This window comes from Heterocephalus glaber, unplaced genomic scaffold (assembly GCF_053883595.1).
Source record: "Heterocephalus glaber isolate CG9 unplaced genomic scaffold, H.glaber_assembly_v1.0 deba00000470, whole genome shotgun sequence".
In the NCBI taxonomy this organism is placed as follows: Eukaryota; Metazoa; Chordata; class Mammalia; order Rodentia; family Bathyergidae; genus Heterocephalus; species Heterocephalus glaber.
Window position 1 is genome coordinate 17368049 of NW_028258145.1, and position 16660 is coordinate 17384708.

At 46.4% G+C, this 16660-nt stretch overlaps 1 protein-coding gene across 2 annotated transcripts; it reads left to right on the plus strand.

Annotated features, from left to right (window-relative positions):
* The first annotated feature begins 1822 nt into the window (after positions 1 to 1822).
* Positions 1823 to 15283, plus strand: Ggcx (gamma-glutamyl carboxylase). 2 transcript variants are annotated; one of them, XM_004844606.3, is made up of 15 exons: positions 1823 to 1969; positions 2322 to 2492; positions 3545 to 3703; positions 4021 to 4186; positions 7834 to 7912; positions 8359 to 8465; positions 9236 to 9399; positions 10786 to 11051; positions 11193 to 11324; positions 12074 to 12225; positions 12654 to 12823; positions 12986 to 13116; positions 13668 to 13815; positions 14141 to 14336; positions 14917 to 15283. In XM_004844606.3, the coding sequence occupies exons 1-15, from the start codon at positions 1927 to 1929 to the stop codon at positions 15104 to 15106; spliced, it is 2274 nt and encodes a 757-aa protein (XP_004844663.2). In that variant the 5' UTR covers positions 1823 to 1926; the 3' UTR covers positions 15107 to 15283. The 2 variants fall into 2 exon arrangements, with proteins under 2 accessions (XP_004844663.2, XP_021113871.2); XM_021258212.2 differs by lacking the exon at positions 1823 to 1969 and adding an exon at positions 2003 to 2138.
* The last annotated feature ends 1377 nt before the right edge of the window (positions 15284 to 16660 follow it).

Sequence of the window (16660 nt, forward strand, 5' to 3'; positions counted from 1 at the left end):
GCCTGAACTACATAGTAAGACCATGTCTCAAGAAATATCAAAAGCAAACAAGAAACTAAAGGGCTGGGGATTTAGCTTAGTGGTTTCACCACCTGCTGCGCAAGCGCAAGGACCCGAGTTCGATCCCGTGTACCAAAGACCCCCCCCAAAACCCCTAAAATAGCAAAGAGCAAGGCATATTAATGTTTTAATTGGGAGTGGTTGGGTACCTGAAATTCCAGCACTTTGGGAGGCTGAGGCAGGAAGATTTCAAGTTTTCCAGCCTGGGTAATTTAGCAACTTACCAAGACCCTGTTTCAAAATAAAAGACAAAAGAGGCTGGAGATGTATCTCAGCGTGAACATCTTGAGTTCAATCCTCAGTACCACAAAGGAAAAAAAAAGATGTATTAATGATTATAAAGTAATAGAGACTTTGGTTCATAGATATGTTTAGATTCCACATGCCAATTAACCTTTCAAAAACTTTCATTTGTGGGCCAGGGTACAGTTCATTTGAACAGTGCATGCTTAGCATAATGTGAGGCCCAGAGTTCAATTCTTAGACAACCCCACCCCCAGCTACTGTTTCGACAAAAAGTAGCAACAAGCCAGGCATAGTGGTGCAAGCCTGTAATCCCAGTACTTGGGAGGCTGAAGCAAAACTGCTACAAGTTTGAGGCCAGTCTGAACTACATACAACATACAGGGTCTTCCCTTTCCAATTGGTTAATCTGTGAGGTCAGATTTCTTTTATACCCTTCAGTTAACATTTCACAACAGATTTTTGACTTTTTGTTAAAAATATACTTATTTTTCATAAAATGGGATGTATGTAGACATAACCTTATTATTGTATTTTTTAACGAATCAATTCAAAAATTTAAAGTTGCTTATTTAAAACGTTTCTTAATTTTCTTTCTTTTTTGGCGGGGTTACCAGGGATCGAACTCAAGTTCTTGAGCTTGTGCAGCAGGCGGCAAAACCACTGAGCTAAACCTCCGGCCCGAAACGTTTCTTAATTTAAAAATTTTCAGGATTTGGATGTAGCTCATTTTTAGAATATTTGCTTAGCATGCACCAGTCCCTGGCTTCCATTCCGAGGAAATAAATAAGTAAAATTTCCAATATCACAAATATTAAAATATATAATCCACATAAAAACAAAGCGGGTTTTGTTTGTTCTTTGAGACAGGGTTTCAGGGTCTCACTATGCAGTTCAGGCTGGCCTTGGACTCGTGGATATCCTCCTGCCTCTATTATTTCTAGAAGTGTAGAGGGGTCCAGAGATCAAAGTTTGAGAACCACTGCTCTGGGATGGTTGGTTTTCCTGCTGGCTAACCCCAGTGGGGAGAATTAGGTACAAGTCTGGACCACACTCTCCTCCCTGCGCTTATTCTGCATCCCTTCTTCAGCTAAGCTATTTTATCGCCCCTGCGGCTTTCAAAGCTAGGGTTTCCTACAGGTAGAGAGAACGGAGGGATCTGCGCACGCCCTCTAAACCGGAGCAGCTCTTCAGTGACTCAGTCAATAACCTCTGGGGGAAAAATGTCTGCTCTTTGCACCAAACCCCTTAGGCTAGGGAACAATACAGGTACGCTGTAAGCTGGAGGAACGTCAGGAGTTGGGAGAGAACCCAAAGAAGTCAGGGAGTGCTGAGGCTTTTGAAAAGGACGCAAGGACGAGACTGGCAGCATTCACAGAGATTAGCAAGCCTAGCAGTCACTCGTCAGTTCTCCATCTCTGCAAAATTTGGCCCTCCCCGCCTCTCTGCGCCTGCGCTATCCCGCCCCAAGCCTCCCCCCCCCCCCCGTCCGGACTCTTCACGACAGTGCTGGTGCTTTTCGGCTGATGCTGATGTGTCGGGGAGGCGGGGCTTAGGGGTGCGGAGTCTCACGGCTCCACCTGCTCGGGCCTAGCCTCCGGGTCCTCCTGCGTCAGCGGAGCGATGGCGGCGCGGGCCCGGTCAGTGCGGGCCCCGCCCGGCTCAGGTAGGCGTAGGACCCGCCCTGCGGCGGGAAGAAGGGCGTTGCTCGGAGGCGGGCAGGTGGTCGCCCAGGGGAACCTGGGCAAGGAGCTGTTCAGAGATTGCAGCCTGCATCCTCGGGATGACAGCAGCATTCGGCAGCGCTCTGCAGTTGGGGGGCTGCAGTCCAAAGGGTTCGGGGATCTTGAAGAGTCCCGGGGGAGGGGCTGCACTGCCGGGATGTTTCTGGCAGTCAGAGCTCAGTAGGAGAATCCAAGTGAACGGCAGACCTGGGGGTTTGGGGACTGAGATTTTGTGATTTGGAAGAAGCCTTCCCCAAGCCCTGCCCTCACACTTTCTCTGTTTACTGGTTGTAGATAAAGTACAGAAGGACAAGCCTGCCCAGGCCTCAGGGCCCAGGCAGGGCAGCCGAATGGGGAAACTCTTAGGTTTTGAATGGACAGACTTGTCCAGTTGGAAGAGGCTGGTGACCCTGCTTAATCGGCCAACAGATCCGGCAAACCTAGGTGTCTTTCGTTTTCTCTTCGGTGAGTCCACTATCTAGGTGGGGACAGTTGGGTTGGTGGTGGGAAAATGACAGTCGTGTTTCTTGGTTACTTAAACTTAGCTCCCCTTTCCGTCAAGCTGAAGAGAATTGACATATTGGAAGAGGTCTTTGTGAAGTTTAGGAACAAAGCCAGCTTTGTCTCCTTCAATTAGTTTGGTGACCAAAAATGCTTTCATTTGAGACTATGTGAAACACAGAAGCAGAGGAACAGGGACATGTTTTGCTTGTGGCATGAAGTTGCCCAGTACTAACTTCAGAGAAACAGAGCAAGGTAGCAAGGCCAAACATTTGGCTGTAACTTACTGACCCGGAGCTTCCTAACTCATAGGCCATGGCATATGTTTGGCATGGGTTATGGACATGCCAAACTATCATCCTCTTTGCCCAGTAGTTCTCAGTGGGGGAGTTTTGCTCCTGGGGTGCTTTGGCAGTGTCTGGAGACATTTTTAGTTGTCACAACTTAGGGAAGGAATAGGCAGCTGTTGACATCTATGTGGGCACCATAGATGCTACTAGATGTCTTATAACACACAAGATAATCATTCCAGCAAATAAGTAACCAGCCCAAAATGTAATCTGTTCTGAGGTTCCGAAACCCTCCTTCTCTCAAGCTGGCTTCCTGACTTAAACAGCCCTTCTGTTTATCCCTGAGTATTGGCCAAACACTACTGCTTTCCTGAGTGTGCTAGAAAGCAAGAGACTTAGAAAGACCCCTCCCTAGAGCACTTTGCATAGCCAGGTACGATGGATCTTTGTAACTTAAAGCCCCAACAGTTTTATAGGATTTTGTACATTTCTTTCATTCAGTCCTCTCTGTAACCCAATGAGGTATTGAGTCTCCTCTTCAGAAGTGAAGAATTGGCTCACTGAAATGCAGGGACTAGTGGCCAGCACAGCATAGGCTATGTAATTATTGTTAGAACCAAGATTAGAAATCTGACCCCAGAGCTAGACATGCTCACCCGGTTTCTGCTGTATTCTGCTGCTACTTTAGCTGAGACTTAACAGTCCCCTCCCCTCTTGCCACTGCAGCCTTCTTGATGGTACTGGACATCCCCCAGGAGCGAGGGCTCAACTCCTTGGACCGGAAATACCTGGATGGGCTGGATGTGTGCCGCTTTCCCTTGCTGGATGCCCTGCACCCTCTGCCCCTTGACTGGATGTATCTTGTCTACACCATCATGTTTCTGGGTGAGGGAACTGTGGGAGATATGGAAGTACTTACTGGCCTGCCAAACACCAAAATAAGAAGCATGTTAGTGAATGACCAAGGTCTTGGGTGCCTATTTCACATCTACTGTGATTCGATTTCATGCTACTCATCTATGTGTCATCTGCACTGAGACCCCCTAACTCTTCTTTTAAAAAAAGTAACATTTAATTTTCATTTAGTTTTACCTGATTATAAAATGCCTGATGACTTTTCTTAATGCAAGTCCTAGCCTGTCCCCAGGAGGCTGGGGCTGTGGAGACCCCTTGACCTCTCAATCCTCTCCCACAAACCCCAGGGGCACTGGGTATGATGCTGGGCCTGTGCTACCGGATAAGCTGTGTGTTATTCCTGCTGCCCTACTGGTACGTCTTTCTTCTGGACAAGACATCATGGAACAACCACTCCTACCTGTATGGTTTGCTGGCCTTTCAGCTGACTTTTATGGATGCAAACCACTACTGGTAAGAGTCTGGGAGAAAGCAAGGGAGGGATTGGCTGGGTTGGAATGCTTACTAGTGGTGAGGGCCCAGTGAGGTCCTAGAAATTGCCCTAGTAGGCATATTATTAACCATGTTTTGCAAAGTGTGGATTCAAGATCACACTTGGACTTGCAATGGATTTGGAATGGGGACTGGCCAGCCAGTTGGGGCGATTGGAGTGACAAAAAGTAAAATGTCTCCATCCTTCACTCTTTTCCATATTTTCCCATCTGCCTTGATCTATCCACTTCCTGTAATGCTCTTAGAAGAGAAGCTGGGTGTGGTGGCACACGGCTGTAATCCCAAGCACTCGGGAGGCTGAGAGACAGGATCAACATGAGTTTGGGTCCATCCTGGGCTACATAATGTGTTCAAGGCCAAGCTGAACTGTATAGTGAGGCCTTGTCTCAAAAAAAAAAAAAAAGTGCTGAGGAGGAGATCATGTCAGAGGAAAGGGTCCATCAGGGAGGAAATAACCTTCCCCCAGCTCTGGCATAGGTGACCATCTTTCAGGAGAGGTGAGGAAGAAAGGATTTGCAGTTAAGGTGGCAGGGCAAGTGACCTTCTTTCCATTGTTAAGTGAAAAGCAAATGTGAAATTTCAATAAGGTGGATATAGGAACAAAATCTCAAGCATTGAATTCATTGACATTCATGAGATTTCATCCATGATACACACATACAGATTCCACTTTTGTAAACCTTTTATTTTTTATGTTTTGGAGCTAGGTATGGTGGTGCTTTGGGTCATAGAGATTGAATGTATGGCCTCATGCCTGTTAAGCAAGTGCTTTACAACTGAGCTCTATCCCTGCTCTCCTTCTACCATGACTTTAAGAACATCTGGGCATGGGGGCCACTCCTAGCACTTGAGAAGCTGAGGCGGAGGATTGCTGTGAGTTCAAGGCCAGCCTGAACTACATAGTGAGACCCTGTCTCAAAAAGCAAAACAAAACAGGGCCAGGGATTTAGCTCAGTGGTGCTGCTGCCTGCCTTGCAAGCACAGGGTCCCGAGTTCGATCCCCAGTACAAAAAAAAATGAAAAGGAGTGTCCAGCCCTGATCATAGAGAATTAAGAAGTAGTTTTGACAGATTATCCCTGGGATTTTTCATTTTTATGACTTTTATACATTTTGAAAAAATTAGCTATCATTTACTGAGAGCTTTCCTTATGGCAGGAACATTTAAAATTTTTTCTCATTAAAACTCTGTGACAGGGCTGGGGATTTAGCTCAGTGGTTCCACCGCCTGCCCTGCAAGCGCAAGGACCCGAGTTTGATCCCCAGTATCAAAAAAACAATACAAAACCCTATGACAAAAAAAAAAACAAACTTATGACAGTGGTGGTGAACCTGTGACATGTGTGCCGAAGCAGGCATGCAGAACCCTCTGTTGGTATGCGAGCCAAATCGCCCCAGCAGCGAGCATCTGATATTCAGGTTTAATTCCAGTGTTGCACTTTGAAATAAATATGTTTTGGGTTGCAGTTTGGGCACTCGGTCTCTAAAAGGTTCTCCATCACTGCCCTATGAAAAGCTGGACACTTGTCTGTAATCCCAGCACTCAGGAGGCTGAGGCAGGAAGGTTGCAGATTCAAGGCCATCCTTGGCAACTTAGTGAGACCCTGTCTTAAAAAAAAGAGCTGGGCTGGGCCAGAAAGTTAGCCCAGTGGTGCCACTGCCTGCCTCACAAGTGCAAGGTTCCGAGTTCGATCCCTGGTACCAAAAAAAAAAGAGCTGGGGATATAGCTCAGTAGTAGGGCACTTGTCTAGCATGTGTGAGACCTTGGGTTCAGTCCCCAGCACTGCAAAAAAGATAAAAGCTACAAGGTCCATAGTGTTGTTCTCATTTTATAGATGAAGAAACTAAGTCTTTCAGAAGTAGAGGATTTGTCTAAGGTCACACAGCAGGTAAGAAACAGAAGTGAGTGCAGGTATCCTCGACTGAAGAGTCCAGTGCGCTTGACTACAAACATACGCTTCGTCTTTCCCAGCTTCTTGAAAACCTGCTTTGTATCTGCCTCCCCAGAATACATGTGGTGTTAGTGGCCTGGTTTTATCAGTTCTGTCCTAGTGTCAAAGCTAGTACCTGGATGCATTGGATCCTGGCATCTGGTCTATGAAGTGCTAGTTTCCACTGTACATTATTCTGCTGTGGAGTGCTTTGAATTTTTTTTGCAGTGCTAAGAATTGATCCCAGGGTTCAAGGCCTCACACATGCTAGAGAAGCATTCTACTACTGAGCTACATCTGCAGCCCTGAAATTTTTTACAAAAGAGAATATATGTGTGTGTCTAATTTGCACACATCTGTAGCTTTTCAAACATTCCCTCAAATTCGTAATTCATTGCCTTTCTCAATCATTTTCTAATTGTAGCCTTTTTTCCCCTGACCTTATCCATTAGAGCAGACGGAATTGTGAGCTAATGGCAAACACTGAACTTTTCATTGTTATAACTTTCTACAGACAGTCTCTGATTTATAATGTGACTTAGGTTTTTTTGACTTTATGGTGGCACAAAAGCATATCCATACAGCATTCTGTTTTTCACTTTGGGTTTCATATTCAATAAATTGTGTGAGCTGGTCATGGTGGCACACACCTGTATGTAATTCCAGCACTTGGGAGGTTGAGGCAGGAGGATTGTGAGTTTGAGGCTCGCCTGGGCTACATTGTGAGATCAGGCCAGCCTGGACTATACAAACAATACCATGTCTTGAAAAACAAGAGCAAAACCAAATTAAAAAAAAATTAAATTCATTAGTCAACATTTCATTATAAAAAAGGTTTTGTGTTAGATGATTTTGCCTAACTGTAGGCTAATGCAGGTGTTCTGAGCACATTTAAGGTAGGCTAGGCCACCCATGTAGGTTATATGTATCAAATCATTCTTGGCTTACAATATTTTCAATTTATAATCAGTTTATTCAGACATCATAAATCAAGGAACATCTGTAGTAATATTTCTTTTATTATTGTTTTTTCCTGTATTCAAGGTTGAGCCCAGGGCTTCACCCATGCTGGGAAAGCACTCTACCTCTGAGCTGCATCCCTAGCCCTTTTTTATTTTGAGCAGGGTCTTACAAAGTAGTCCAGGATGGCCTAAAATTTGGCAGTCCTCCTGCCTCAGCCTCGTGAATAGCTGGGATTACAGGCATGCACCGCCTGGCTGTAGTAATATTTCTTTTATAACTTAAAAGAATTCCTGGCTGGGGATTTACCTCAGTGGTTTCGCCGCCTACTGTGCAAGCACAAGGACCTGAGTTCGATCCCTGGTACCAAAAAAAAAGTTTGGGCTGGGGATTTAGCTCAGTGGTTTCGCTGCCTGCTGTGCAAGTGCAAGGACCCAAGTTCGATCCCCGGTACCAAACAAAAAAAGAATTCCTGTTCCACTGGGCTAGGATATAGTGAGTGGTAGAGTGCTTGCCTAGGATGTGTGAGGTCCTGGGTTTGATCCCTAGCACAGCAGAAAAAAAAATCAATGTTTGACTTCGTTCATATCTTTCTAAAGGGTCTCAGAATAGCCCAGAGGAGCAGGGAGGATGTGGGAGGTATCCCTGACATAGATAGAATTGTTACAATTGAAAGGGTTAAGAAACCTTCCTTAATGTTTAACTTCCTTGGGGTTAGGTCTGTGGATGGCCTGTTGTGTGCCCGGAAGAGGAATGCCCATGTGCCCCTCTGGAACTATGCGATGCTGCGTGGTCAGGTATGGGATCTTAGTACAGAGGAAGGTGTTCCTGGATTGCATGGTTTTCCACTGCAGGCTGCACCCTGCCTTCCTAGATTGTCTCAGTATTCCATTTGCTGGAAAGCTAGGCTAGCTTTTCCATTTTTTCCAATCAAATCTCCTTGTCATGGAATGAATAGTGCTTTGTGCGTGATGAGAATCTTCATGAGAGAAAGGATCACAGCTGTGCTTTTGTCTTCTTCCTTGGTGCCTCATACTGTGCCTGACATAGGTAGGATGTCAGCAGATGCTTATAGGTTAAGTGACTATCTGAGGTGAATGGACAGAGGGATAGATATTCTCTTTCTTGAGCCCTGTACTGAGATCAGAACTGACTTTATTGTTGACAATGAAAACAATGTTTCTTGATGTAGAAAACAATGGTTTTTTTGTTTGAATCTTCATGTTGCATTTTGTGTTTGCAGATCTTCATTGTGTACTTCATTGCTGGTGTGAAAAAGCTGGATGCAGACTGGGTTGAAGGCTATTCCATGGAACATCTATCCCGGCACTGGCTCTTCAGTCCCTTCAAGTGAGTGATGATCAGGAGGCCTCCCTGGGGATTCATCTCCCTAGGGTCTGCAGTGATGGTGGCTGTTCCTGGTCCCTCACTCCCCTGTTCAGCAGAAGGCAGAGTCAGTGCTATTAAAAAACTGACCCCCAGCTGCCCCTGGGAGACTTATAAGTGGGCAAGAAGGGAAAAAGAAAAAGGAAAAGAAGAGCCAGGACTAGATGACTGGGTGAATAAGCAAGCTTGCCCAGCAGTTGTCTTGGCCCTGCCACCTTAGCCATGTGCCAGGGCCCTGCAGCCAGGGTACTGAGGAGCTGGGCAGCTGCTGTCCACACTCTGACATGACCACTATTTCCAACTCTGCAAAACAGAGGTTCACCTCTGGCTTTTCTCTTCCTGCCTCTCACTTTGTTCTTTTTCTTCTTCCTTGTTACTTGTCACTTCCTGAAGTTTGACTTAACTGTGTTCATCTTTTAAAGTTTCTTCTCCTTTATAACCTCTGTGAGGAACCTGCCCCCCACAACACACCCACTTCCCCATCAGATCTTGTCCTAGGAGATTTGCCTTTGCTCTTCACAGAAGATTATGTTGAAAACAGCTGGACACCTGCAGGGGCTGGAAAACTACACTGTAGAGCATTTCTGTGGGTGGGTTAGGTACCTCCTCATTCTGCTCAGCCAGTGGGTGTCCATTAGCAAGGACAGGGTGGCAGAGGCACATTGTGCTGCGAATGTGGTGTGATGTGGGTTTCCCAGAGGGCTGGTGTTGTACCTTTGTCCCTGTGTCTGCAGACTGGTGTTGTCTGAGGAGCTGACTAGCCTGCTGGTGGTGCACTGGTGTGGGCTGCTGCTCGACCTCTCCGCGGGCTTCCTGCTCTTCTTTGATGCCTCAAGACCCATTGGCTTCTTCTTTGTGTCCTACTTCCACTGTATGAACTCCCAGCTCTTCAGCATCGGTCAGTACTTGAAGCTGGCTAGGGAACTGGCACCACAGGTTTGCAGGGAGACACTAGCAAGAGGCATTGTTTGAGTATGGAGATATCGGTGGTGGGAGCAGGAGCTAAACTGAGCCCAAAGCAGTCACTATGAAGTGGCAATAAGTGGGAATGAGAGGATTGGGCATTCTGGGCTCAGCATGCTTAGTTAGGAACCTCTAAGAAGAGGTATTCTATAGTTAAGAATCTGGCCAGATGTGATGGCACACAGCTGTTATCCCAGAACTCAGGAGGCAGAGGCAGGAGGACTGCAGTTATTCTAAGGCCAGCTTGGGCTACATAGTGAGTTCAAGGCCAGCCTGAACTATGTTGAAAAACCCTGTCTCAAACAAGAAATGAATTTGGCCTGGCATGGTGGTGCCTACCTGTAATCCCAACATTCTGGGAGGCTGAGGCAGGAGGATCACAAGTTAAATCCCAGCCCAAGCAACTTAGCAAGACCCTGTTTCAAAATTTGAAAAAAAAGGGCCAGGGATTTAGCTCAGAGGTTCCAGTGCCTGCCTCGCAAGTGCAAGGTCCTGAGTTCGATCTCCGGTTCCAAAAAAAAAAAATTTTGAAAAAAAGGGGGTGGTGGTGGTGGCTGGAGATGTACCTCAGTGTAAAGGCCTTGGGTTTTCTCCCTAGTACCACAGTAAAAGATGAATTTTTGGCTGGGGATTTAGCTCAGTGGTGCTGCTGTTTGCCTTGCAAGTGCAAGGTTCTAAGTTCAATCCCTGGTCTAAAAAAAAAACCATAAATTTTTTTAAAAAGCTGGTGATATAGCTCAGTGGTAGAGTACTTGCCTACCATGAACCAGGCCCTGCATTCAGTCCCAGCAGTAGAAGAAAAATGGGAATTTTTTTTTTTTTTTTTTTTTGTGGTGCAGGAGATCATGTACAGGGCCGTGCATATGCTAGACAAGCATTCTGCCACCCAAGTAGTTGTATGTGTGTATGCATGTGTGGGTAAGGAGGATTGGACCCCAGGGCCTTCATATTGAGCTATACCTGTGGCCTTTTTTATTTTTAATTTTATTTTCATTAGTACATTTGCAGTACATAATGAATACATTCATCATGGGGAGGTGGTACATGTATGCATACACATAACACATCTTAATTCTGTTTATGTCTTACCCCCCCTTCATTCCCCTCATTTATTTTTTACTTTGAGTCAGGGTTTTGCTGAGTTGCCCAGGCTTGGCTCAAACCCAGTATCCTCCTGTCTCAGCCTCCCAGAGTGCTGGGATGACAGGCATGCCTGCCATGCCAGGCCCCAAGGACTCAAGTGGAATACCTGGGAGAGGCTTCTAAGGAGGGGCGTTACAGGAGTCCACTCAACCTCTTGAAATACCTTCTGCTGTCCTAGGTATGTTTCCCTATGTCATGCTGGCCAGCAGTCCTCTCTTCTGCTCCCCTGAGTGGCCTCGGAAGCTTGTATCCCACTGTCCCAAACGGCTTCAAGAGCTGCTGCCCCTCAAGGCTGCCCCTCAACCCAGCGCTTCTTGTGTGTATAAAAGGACCCGGGCCAAAGGCAGCCAGAAGCTGAGGCTGCGCCACCAGCTAGGTGCTGCCTTCACCTTACTCTACCTCCTGGAGCAGCTCTTCCTGCCCTATTCCCACTTTCTCACCCAGGTTGGTAGGAGCTTGCATGTGCAGCAGAGCCTAGAGTGGCAGGGAGACGGTAGCTGGGAAAAAATGGGCTGGTTCTGCAGCCCTTTCTGGTTAGATGATGGAGTTGGTGTGAGAAGCACTGAGCTGATCCCCCTCTGCCAGGGCTATAACAACTGGACCAACGGGCTGTACGGCTACTCCTGGGACATGATGGTGCACTCCCGCTCCCACCAGCACGTGAAGATCACCTACCGTGATGGGCTAACCGGCGAGCTGGGCTACCTTAACCCTGGGGTGAGGCATCTCGTGCTGACGGTAGACTGCTCTTCAGAGACTGCAGGAGCTTCAGGGCTGGTTTGGTCCTACACATACCATAAAGTAAAACAAACTTGGGTGCCTTCCCTTTCTCCAGAGCCAGATTGAGCCTTCCCTTTGTGAGTTGAGATAGAACGTCTCTCACATTGTTTTGAATCAGGGTCTCACTGTGTAGTTTGGGCTGGGTTTAAACTCACTGTGTAGCCCAGATTGGCTTTGAACTTTCGATACTCCTGCCTCACCCACCAAAGGGCTGAGATTACAGGTGGAGCCACTATGCTTGGGTTATCTCTTACTTTTTTGAATTGAGATCAGATTTAGGGAAGGTGAGTATGAATATCATTAGCCCTGCAATGAAAAATTCATTCCCAAAGACAAGTTTGTTTTTCAGTATGGGGTTTTGAACCTAGGGCTTTCACACAGAACTATAGCCTTTTTTATTTTTATTTTATTTATTTATTTTGGTACCGAGGATCAAACTCAGCCCTTTTTAATGTTTTATTTAGAGACAGGGTCTTGTTGACTTGCCCAGGCTGGGCTTGAATTTGTGATCCTTCTGCCTCAGCCTCCCAGAGTGCTGGGATTACAGGCTTGTGCCACTGTGCCCAGCTAATTTTTTTTCCTGGCTAAAATGGGCAGCAGGTAGCAATATTTTTGTGCCATTGGCAGTGCATGCCCTGTCCTGGGGGTTGATGATGAGGTGGGACTAATGTGGGGGTTTGGGACAGGTATTCACACAGAGCCGACGATGGAAGGATCACGCAGACATGCTGAAGCAGTATGCCACTTGCCTGAGCCGCCTGCTTCCCAAGTACAATGTCACTGAGCCCCAGATCTACTTTGATATTTGGGTCTCCATCAATGACCGCTTCCAGCAGAGGTGGGCAAGGGGAGCAGAGAATGGGAAAAAATGAAGCTCAGCTCTTTCTGCCAAGATGAACAAACAGCTCACCCTCCCTGGAGTTGTCTTGCTTAAAAGGCTGCCGCGCTAATGCATGTCCTTGTTGAGCTGGTTGTGGGCATTTCTGATTGCGTCCAGCAGGGGGCTCCATCATCCGGAAGAAAAGAGAACTGAATGTTCTTTTACTCTTTGTGCCTTCCCCTCAGGTGGCCACTTAACCCCCATTCTTTCCAAGGCTCCCACATCTGTTTCCCTTCTCTCTCCCCTGGACTGGCAGTAACATGCTGACAACAAGCCATTTCTTCTATCTGGAAACCCCATTCCCTCGCTGGGAATGAGGAACAGAGCCAGGAGTTGTGGGTGGCTGGGTGGCTGGGGCTCCTTAGAGCACGATTTTCTTTCCTAAGGCTCTTTGACCCTCGTGTGGACATCGTGCAGGCTGTCTGGTCCCCTTTCCAGCGAACACCTTGGGTGCAGCCACTTTTGATGGACTTATCCCCTTGGAGGACCAAGTTACAGGAAATCAAGAGCAGCCTAGACAACCACACAGAGGTGGTCTTCATTGCAGATTTCCCTGGTATGGAGGAAAATAAGAGATTGCTGTTTCCTGGGCGTCCTTGGCCAGGGACTTTTCATGTGTTGCAGTGGGTGGGTGGGTGGGGGTCCCTCTGGAGTGATGATTGGGAAGGTGCGATGTCTCAACTGTTGGTGGAATTGGGAATTCTGATAACCCCGGCAGGGCTACACTTGGAGAATTTTGTGAGTGAAGACCTGGGCAACACTAGCATCCAGCTGCTGCAGGGGAAGGTGACTGTGGAGTTGGTGGCAGAACAGAAGAACCAGACGCTTCAGGAGGGAGAAAAAATGCAGGTATTTTGGTGGGATTAACAGTGGTAGAAAGTTTTTATTATAAACAAAAATGTCTCAGCGGAAGGTCCCGAGTTCAATCTCTGGTACTAAAAAAAAAGTTTCATCCATAGCAGTATTGCAGTGGGGCCTTCAAAAGGCAAGAGCTTTGGCTGGGGGTGTAGCCCAGTGGTAGAGAACATGTACATACAGGCTCTTAGTTTAATCCTCCACATGCGTGTGCATGTGCCCACACGCACATACACTCACACACAGGCTGTGAATAGCTTCATCCAGGAGTCAGTTACTTCAGACTCTGAAACACAAAAATGGTACCAAGAAGGGTGCACAACCGTAATCCCAGCACTTGGAAGGCTGAGGGAGGAGGATCACTGCAAGTTCAAGGCCAGCATGGGCTCCATAGTGTTTTTAAGATCAGCCTGAACTACACAGTGAGACCCTGACTCAAAAAAAAAAAAAAAAAAAAATGGTGGCAGGAGTGGGTAGAGTAGGGAGGCCATTGGCTGGCTAGGGAAAGGTTAGAGTGAAGTACACCCATTTCTTCCCCTTGTCAGTTGCCTGCTGGTGAGTACCATAAGGTGTATACAGTGTCACCTACTCCGTCCTGCTACATGTACATCTATGTCAACACTACAGAGCTTGCCCTGGAGCAAGACCTAGCATATCTGCAAGAATTAAAGGAGAAGGTAGAGAATGGAAGTGGTGAGTATATGAAGATTTGAGGAGGTAGCCCCTGGCTTCAAAAAATCAGGGTTGGCTGGGTGTGGTGGCGCATGACTGTAATCCCAACACTTGGGAGACGGGGGCAGGAAGACTGCTGTGAGTTCAAGACCAGCCTGGGCTTCGTGGTGAGTCAAGGCCATCCTGAACTACATAGTGAGGCCCTGTCTCAAAAAACCCAGACAAAACAAAGTCAGGGTTATGAATGAGGATCTAGCCATTAAAGAATGAACTTGAAGCCCCTGGTTAGTGAAGAGTTCTAAGGGAAATAGGGCTCTGTCTCTGATTTTTTCTTGTCTTCTGACAGAAACAAGGCCTCTACCTCCAGAGCTGCAGCCTCTCTTGGAAGGGGAAATAAAAGGGAGCCCTGAGCCAACACCTCTAGTTCAGACCTTTCTTAGACGCCAGCAAAGGCTCCAGGAGATTGAACGGCGACGAAATACCCCTCTCCATGAGCGGTTCTTCCGCTTCTTGCTGAGAAAGTTGTATGTCTTTCGCCGAAGGTAGGTCTCACCCATAGTAGTAGTTATCATTGCCATCATGTTTGCAAGCATGATACTTTTCTCCAGGGTTGTCAACACTAGAGACACTCCAAGGAAAGGACAGCCTGGTTTAGGTATCTTCTCTGTCCCATCTCCTCTCCTGATTGAAGGAATAAGCAGCCTGTGTCTGATGACCTGCTGTCTTGTACCTCAACTTGTCTCCAGCCTCCCCATGGCTTATTCTTCCCTTCCCTGGAATCTTCTGCCAGACTGTATAGGTAGTGGGGTATCTTTCCAGCTGGGACATGGTCACTGGTATGCGGGATGGAAATTGGGGGATTCTCCCAGTATGCCAGGGTGAGTGGAGCTAGGACCAGGTGCTCCTTCAGCACTTTGGCTGGAATTGTTAGGTTGAAACAAGAGTTTGGACTGAGCCGGGTGTGGTGACACATGCCTGTGATCCCAGCACTTGGACCGCCCTGAGTTTGAGGCCAGCCTGGTACATAGTGAGTTCAAGGCCAGCCTGAACTAGTGAGATCTATCTCAAAAACCATTAAAAAAAATTTTTTTTGGACTGAGTAGTTTTTTTCCTGTTTTTCAGCTTCCTGATGACTCGTATATCACTTCGAAATCTCTTATTAGGACGCCCTTCTCTGGAGCAGCTAGCCCAAGAGGTGACTTATGCCAACTTGCGGCCTTTTGAGCCAGCAGGAGAATCAACTGCTTCAAACAGGGATGCCAGTCCTAATCCTCCTGAACTAGATTCTGATCCTACCCACTCAGAGTTGTGAGGGAGCCCAGATAGGTGCAGATGTGGAAGCAGCCAATCACAGGCCCAGTATAACTATGCAGTGGACAATTGAGAAAATTCAGGTTTTTTTACATTTTCTTTCAAAGTTCTTTTTAATGGAGAAGATTGCTTGGAGGAGCCAAGGAAATAAAGCAAAGATAAGATTTTTCAATTCAAAGACAGTTTTTTTTTTGGTACTGGAGATCGAACTCGGGACCTTGCGCTTGCGAGGCAGGCACTGGAGCCACTGAGCTAAATCCCTGGCCCAAGATTTTTTAAGATTGAAGGAACATAAGTTAGAAGCAATGTGAGATGTTCTCTTAGAATAAAGGGATAAAAGTTTAAATTGAATAGCTCTTTAGGAAAAGAAACTGTTCTCAAGTGCTTGCTGAGTGCTAGGCACTTCGTGAAGTAGTATACCTATTATCACACAAGTCTTTTAAGACAGGGACTCACTTTGTAGTTCAGGTTGGTCTTGGACACACTATTCAGCCCAGGCTGGCCCTGAACTCATGGTAATCCTCCTTCCTTAGCCTCTGGGTGCAGGGATTACAATCGTCTGTCACCATGCCCACCACCACATTTAATTGGTTAACAGCCATTAATCTCTTTATAGCTGGTAGACTGAAAGGTGAAATAATTTGCCCAGACATCCAGCTAGTAAGGAGTGGACTGATGATTTGAACTTAGGTCTATTTGACTTAAGGTCCTGCACCGTGTTGCTTGTAAATTTTCAGAACTGGTGACAGTTAACTCTGAAATACTGTAGCTTCAAACTTAACAGAACGAGGCAGGAGGATCACAAGTTCAAACCTAGCCTGGGCAATTTAGTGACTTGGTGAAACCATCTCAAAACTTTAATAAAGTTGGGAATGCAGTTCAATGTGAAGACCCTGGGTACAACCCTAGCACCACCCCCCCTAAAAAAAATTTAAACAGTAGTGATTAGAAAAAAAAAGTAATGATTAGGACAGAGATCAGGTTCTAAATGCACAAAATAATTTTATCAGCACCATAATTGTTCCTATTTATATGGCTGATTAGGTTTTTCACTAGCAATGACCAAGATTTAATAAGAATAGCACCAAAGTTAACAGGGAAATTTAGAAGATTGCTAATATTTCTGAAAAAATTAAGCAACTTTATACTTTGACCAAACCACATCTGGGTTATCAGTTTTCTCTCAAATTTTTAAAAATTAAGTTCCATCAATTCTCTTACATACCTCTTCAGTCTTTTTATTCCTGCTATATTCTTTCAGCCCTTACCCTGGGATCTATCTACTTACTGGTGGACCAAGGCAGGGTCACCATTAGTTGCACAGGTTGGACTTCATTAAGTAGGGTGAGCAGAGTCTTCTGATTCAGTGTGGCACTGTTGATGGTCATGGGAGAGTTCTCTGATCACCTTGTGAATTGGAGCACTGCTTTTCAATCCTCAAGAACTTTTCGTGGTGGGGACTGAACCCAGGGTTTTGCACCTGCTTGTAAAGCTACTGAGCTACACTACCACCTCTTCTCTCATAGCAGTGGTATGCTAAGTCAAGGTATTTCCT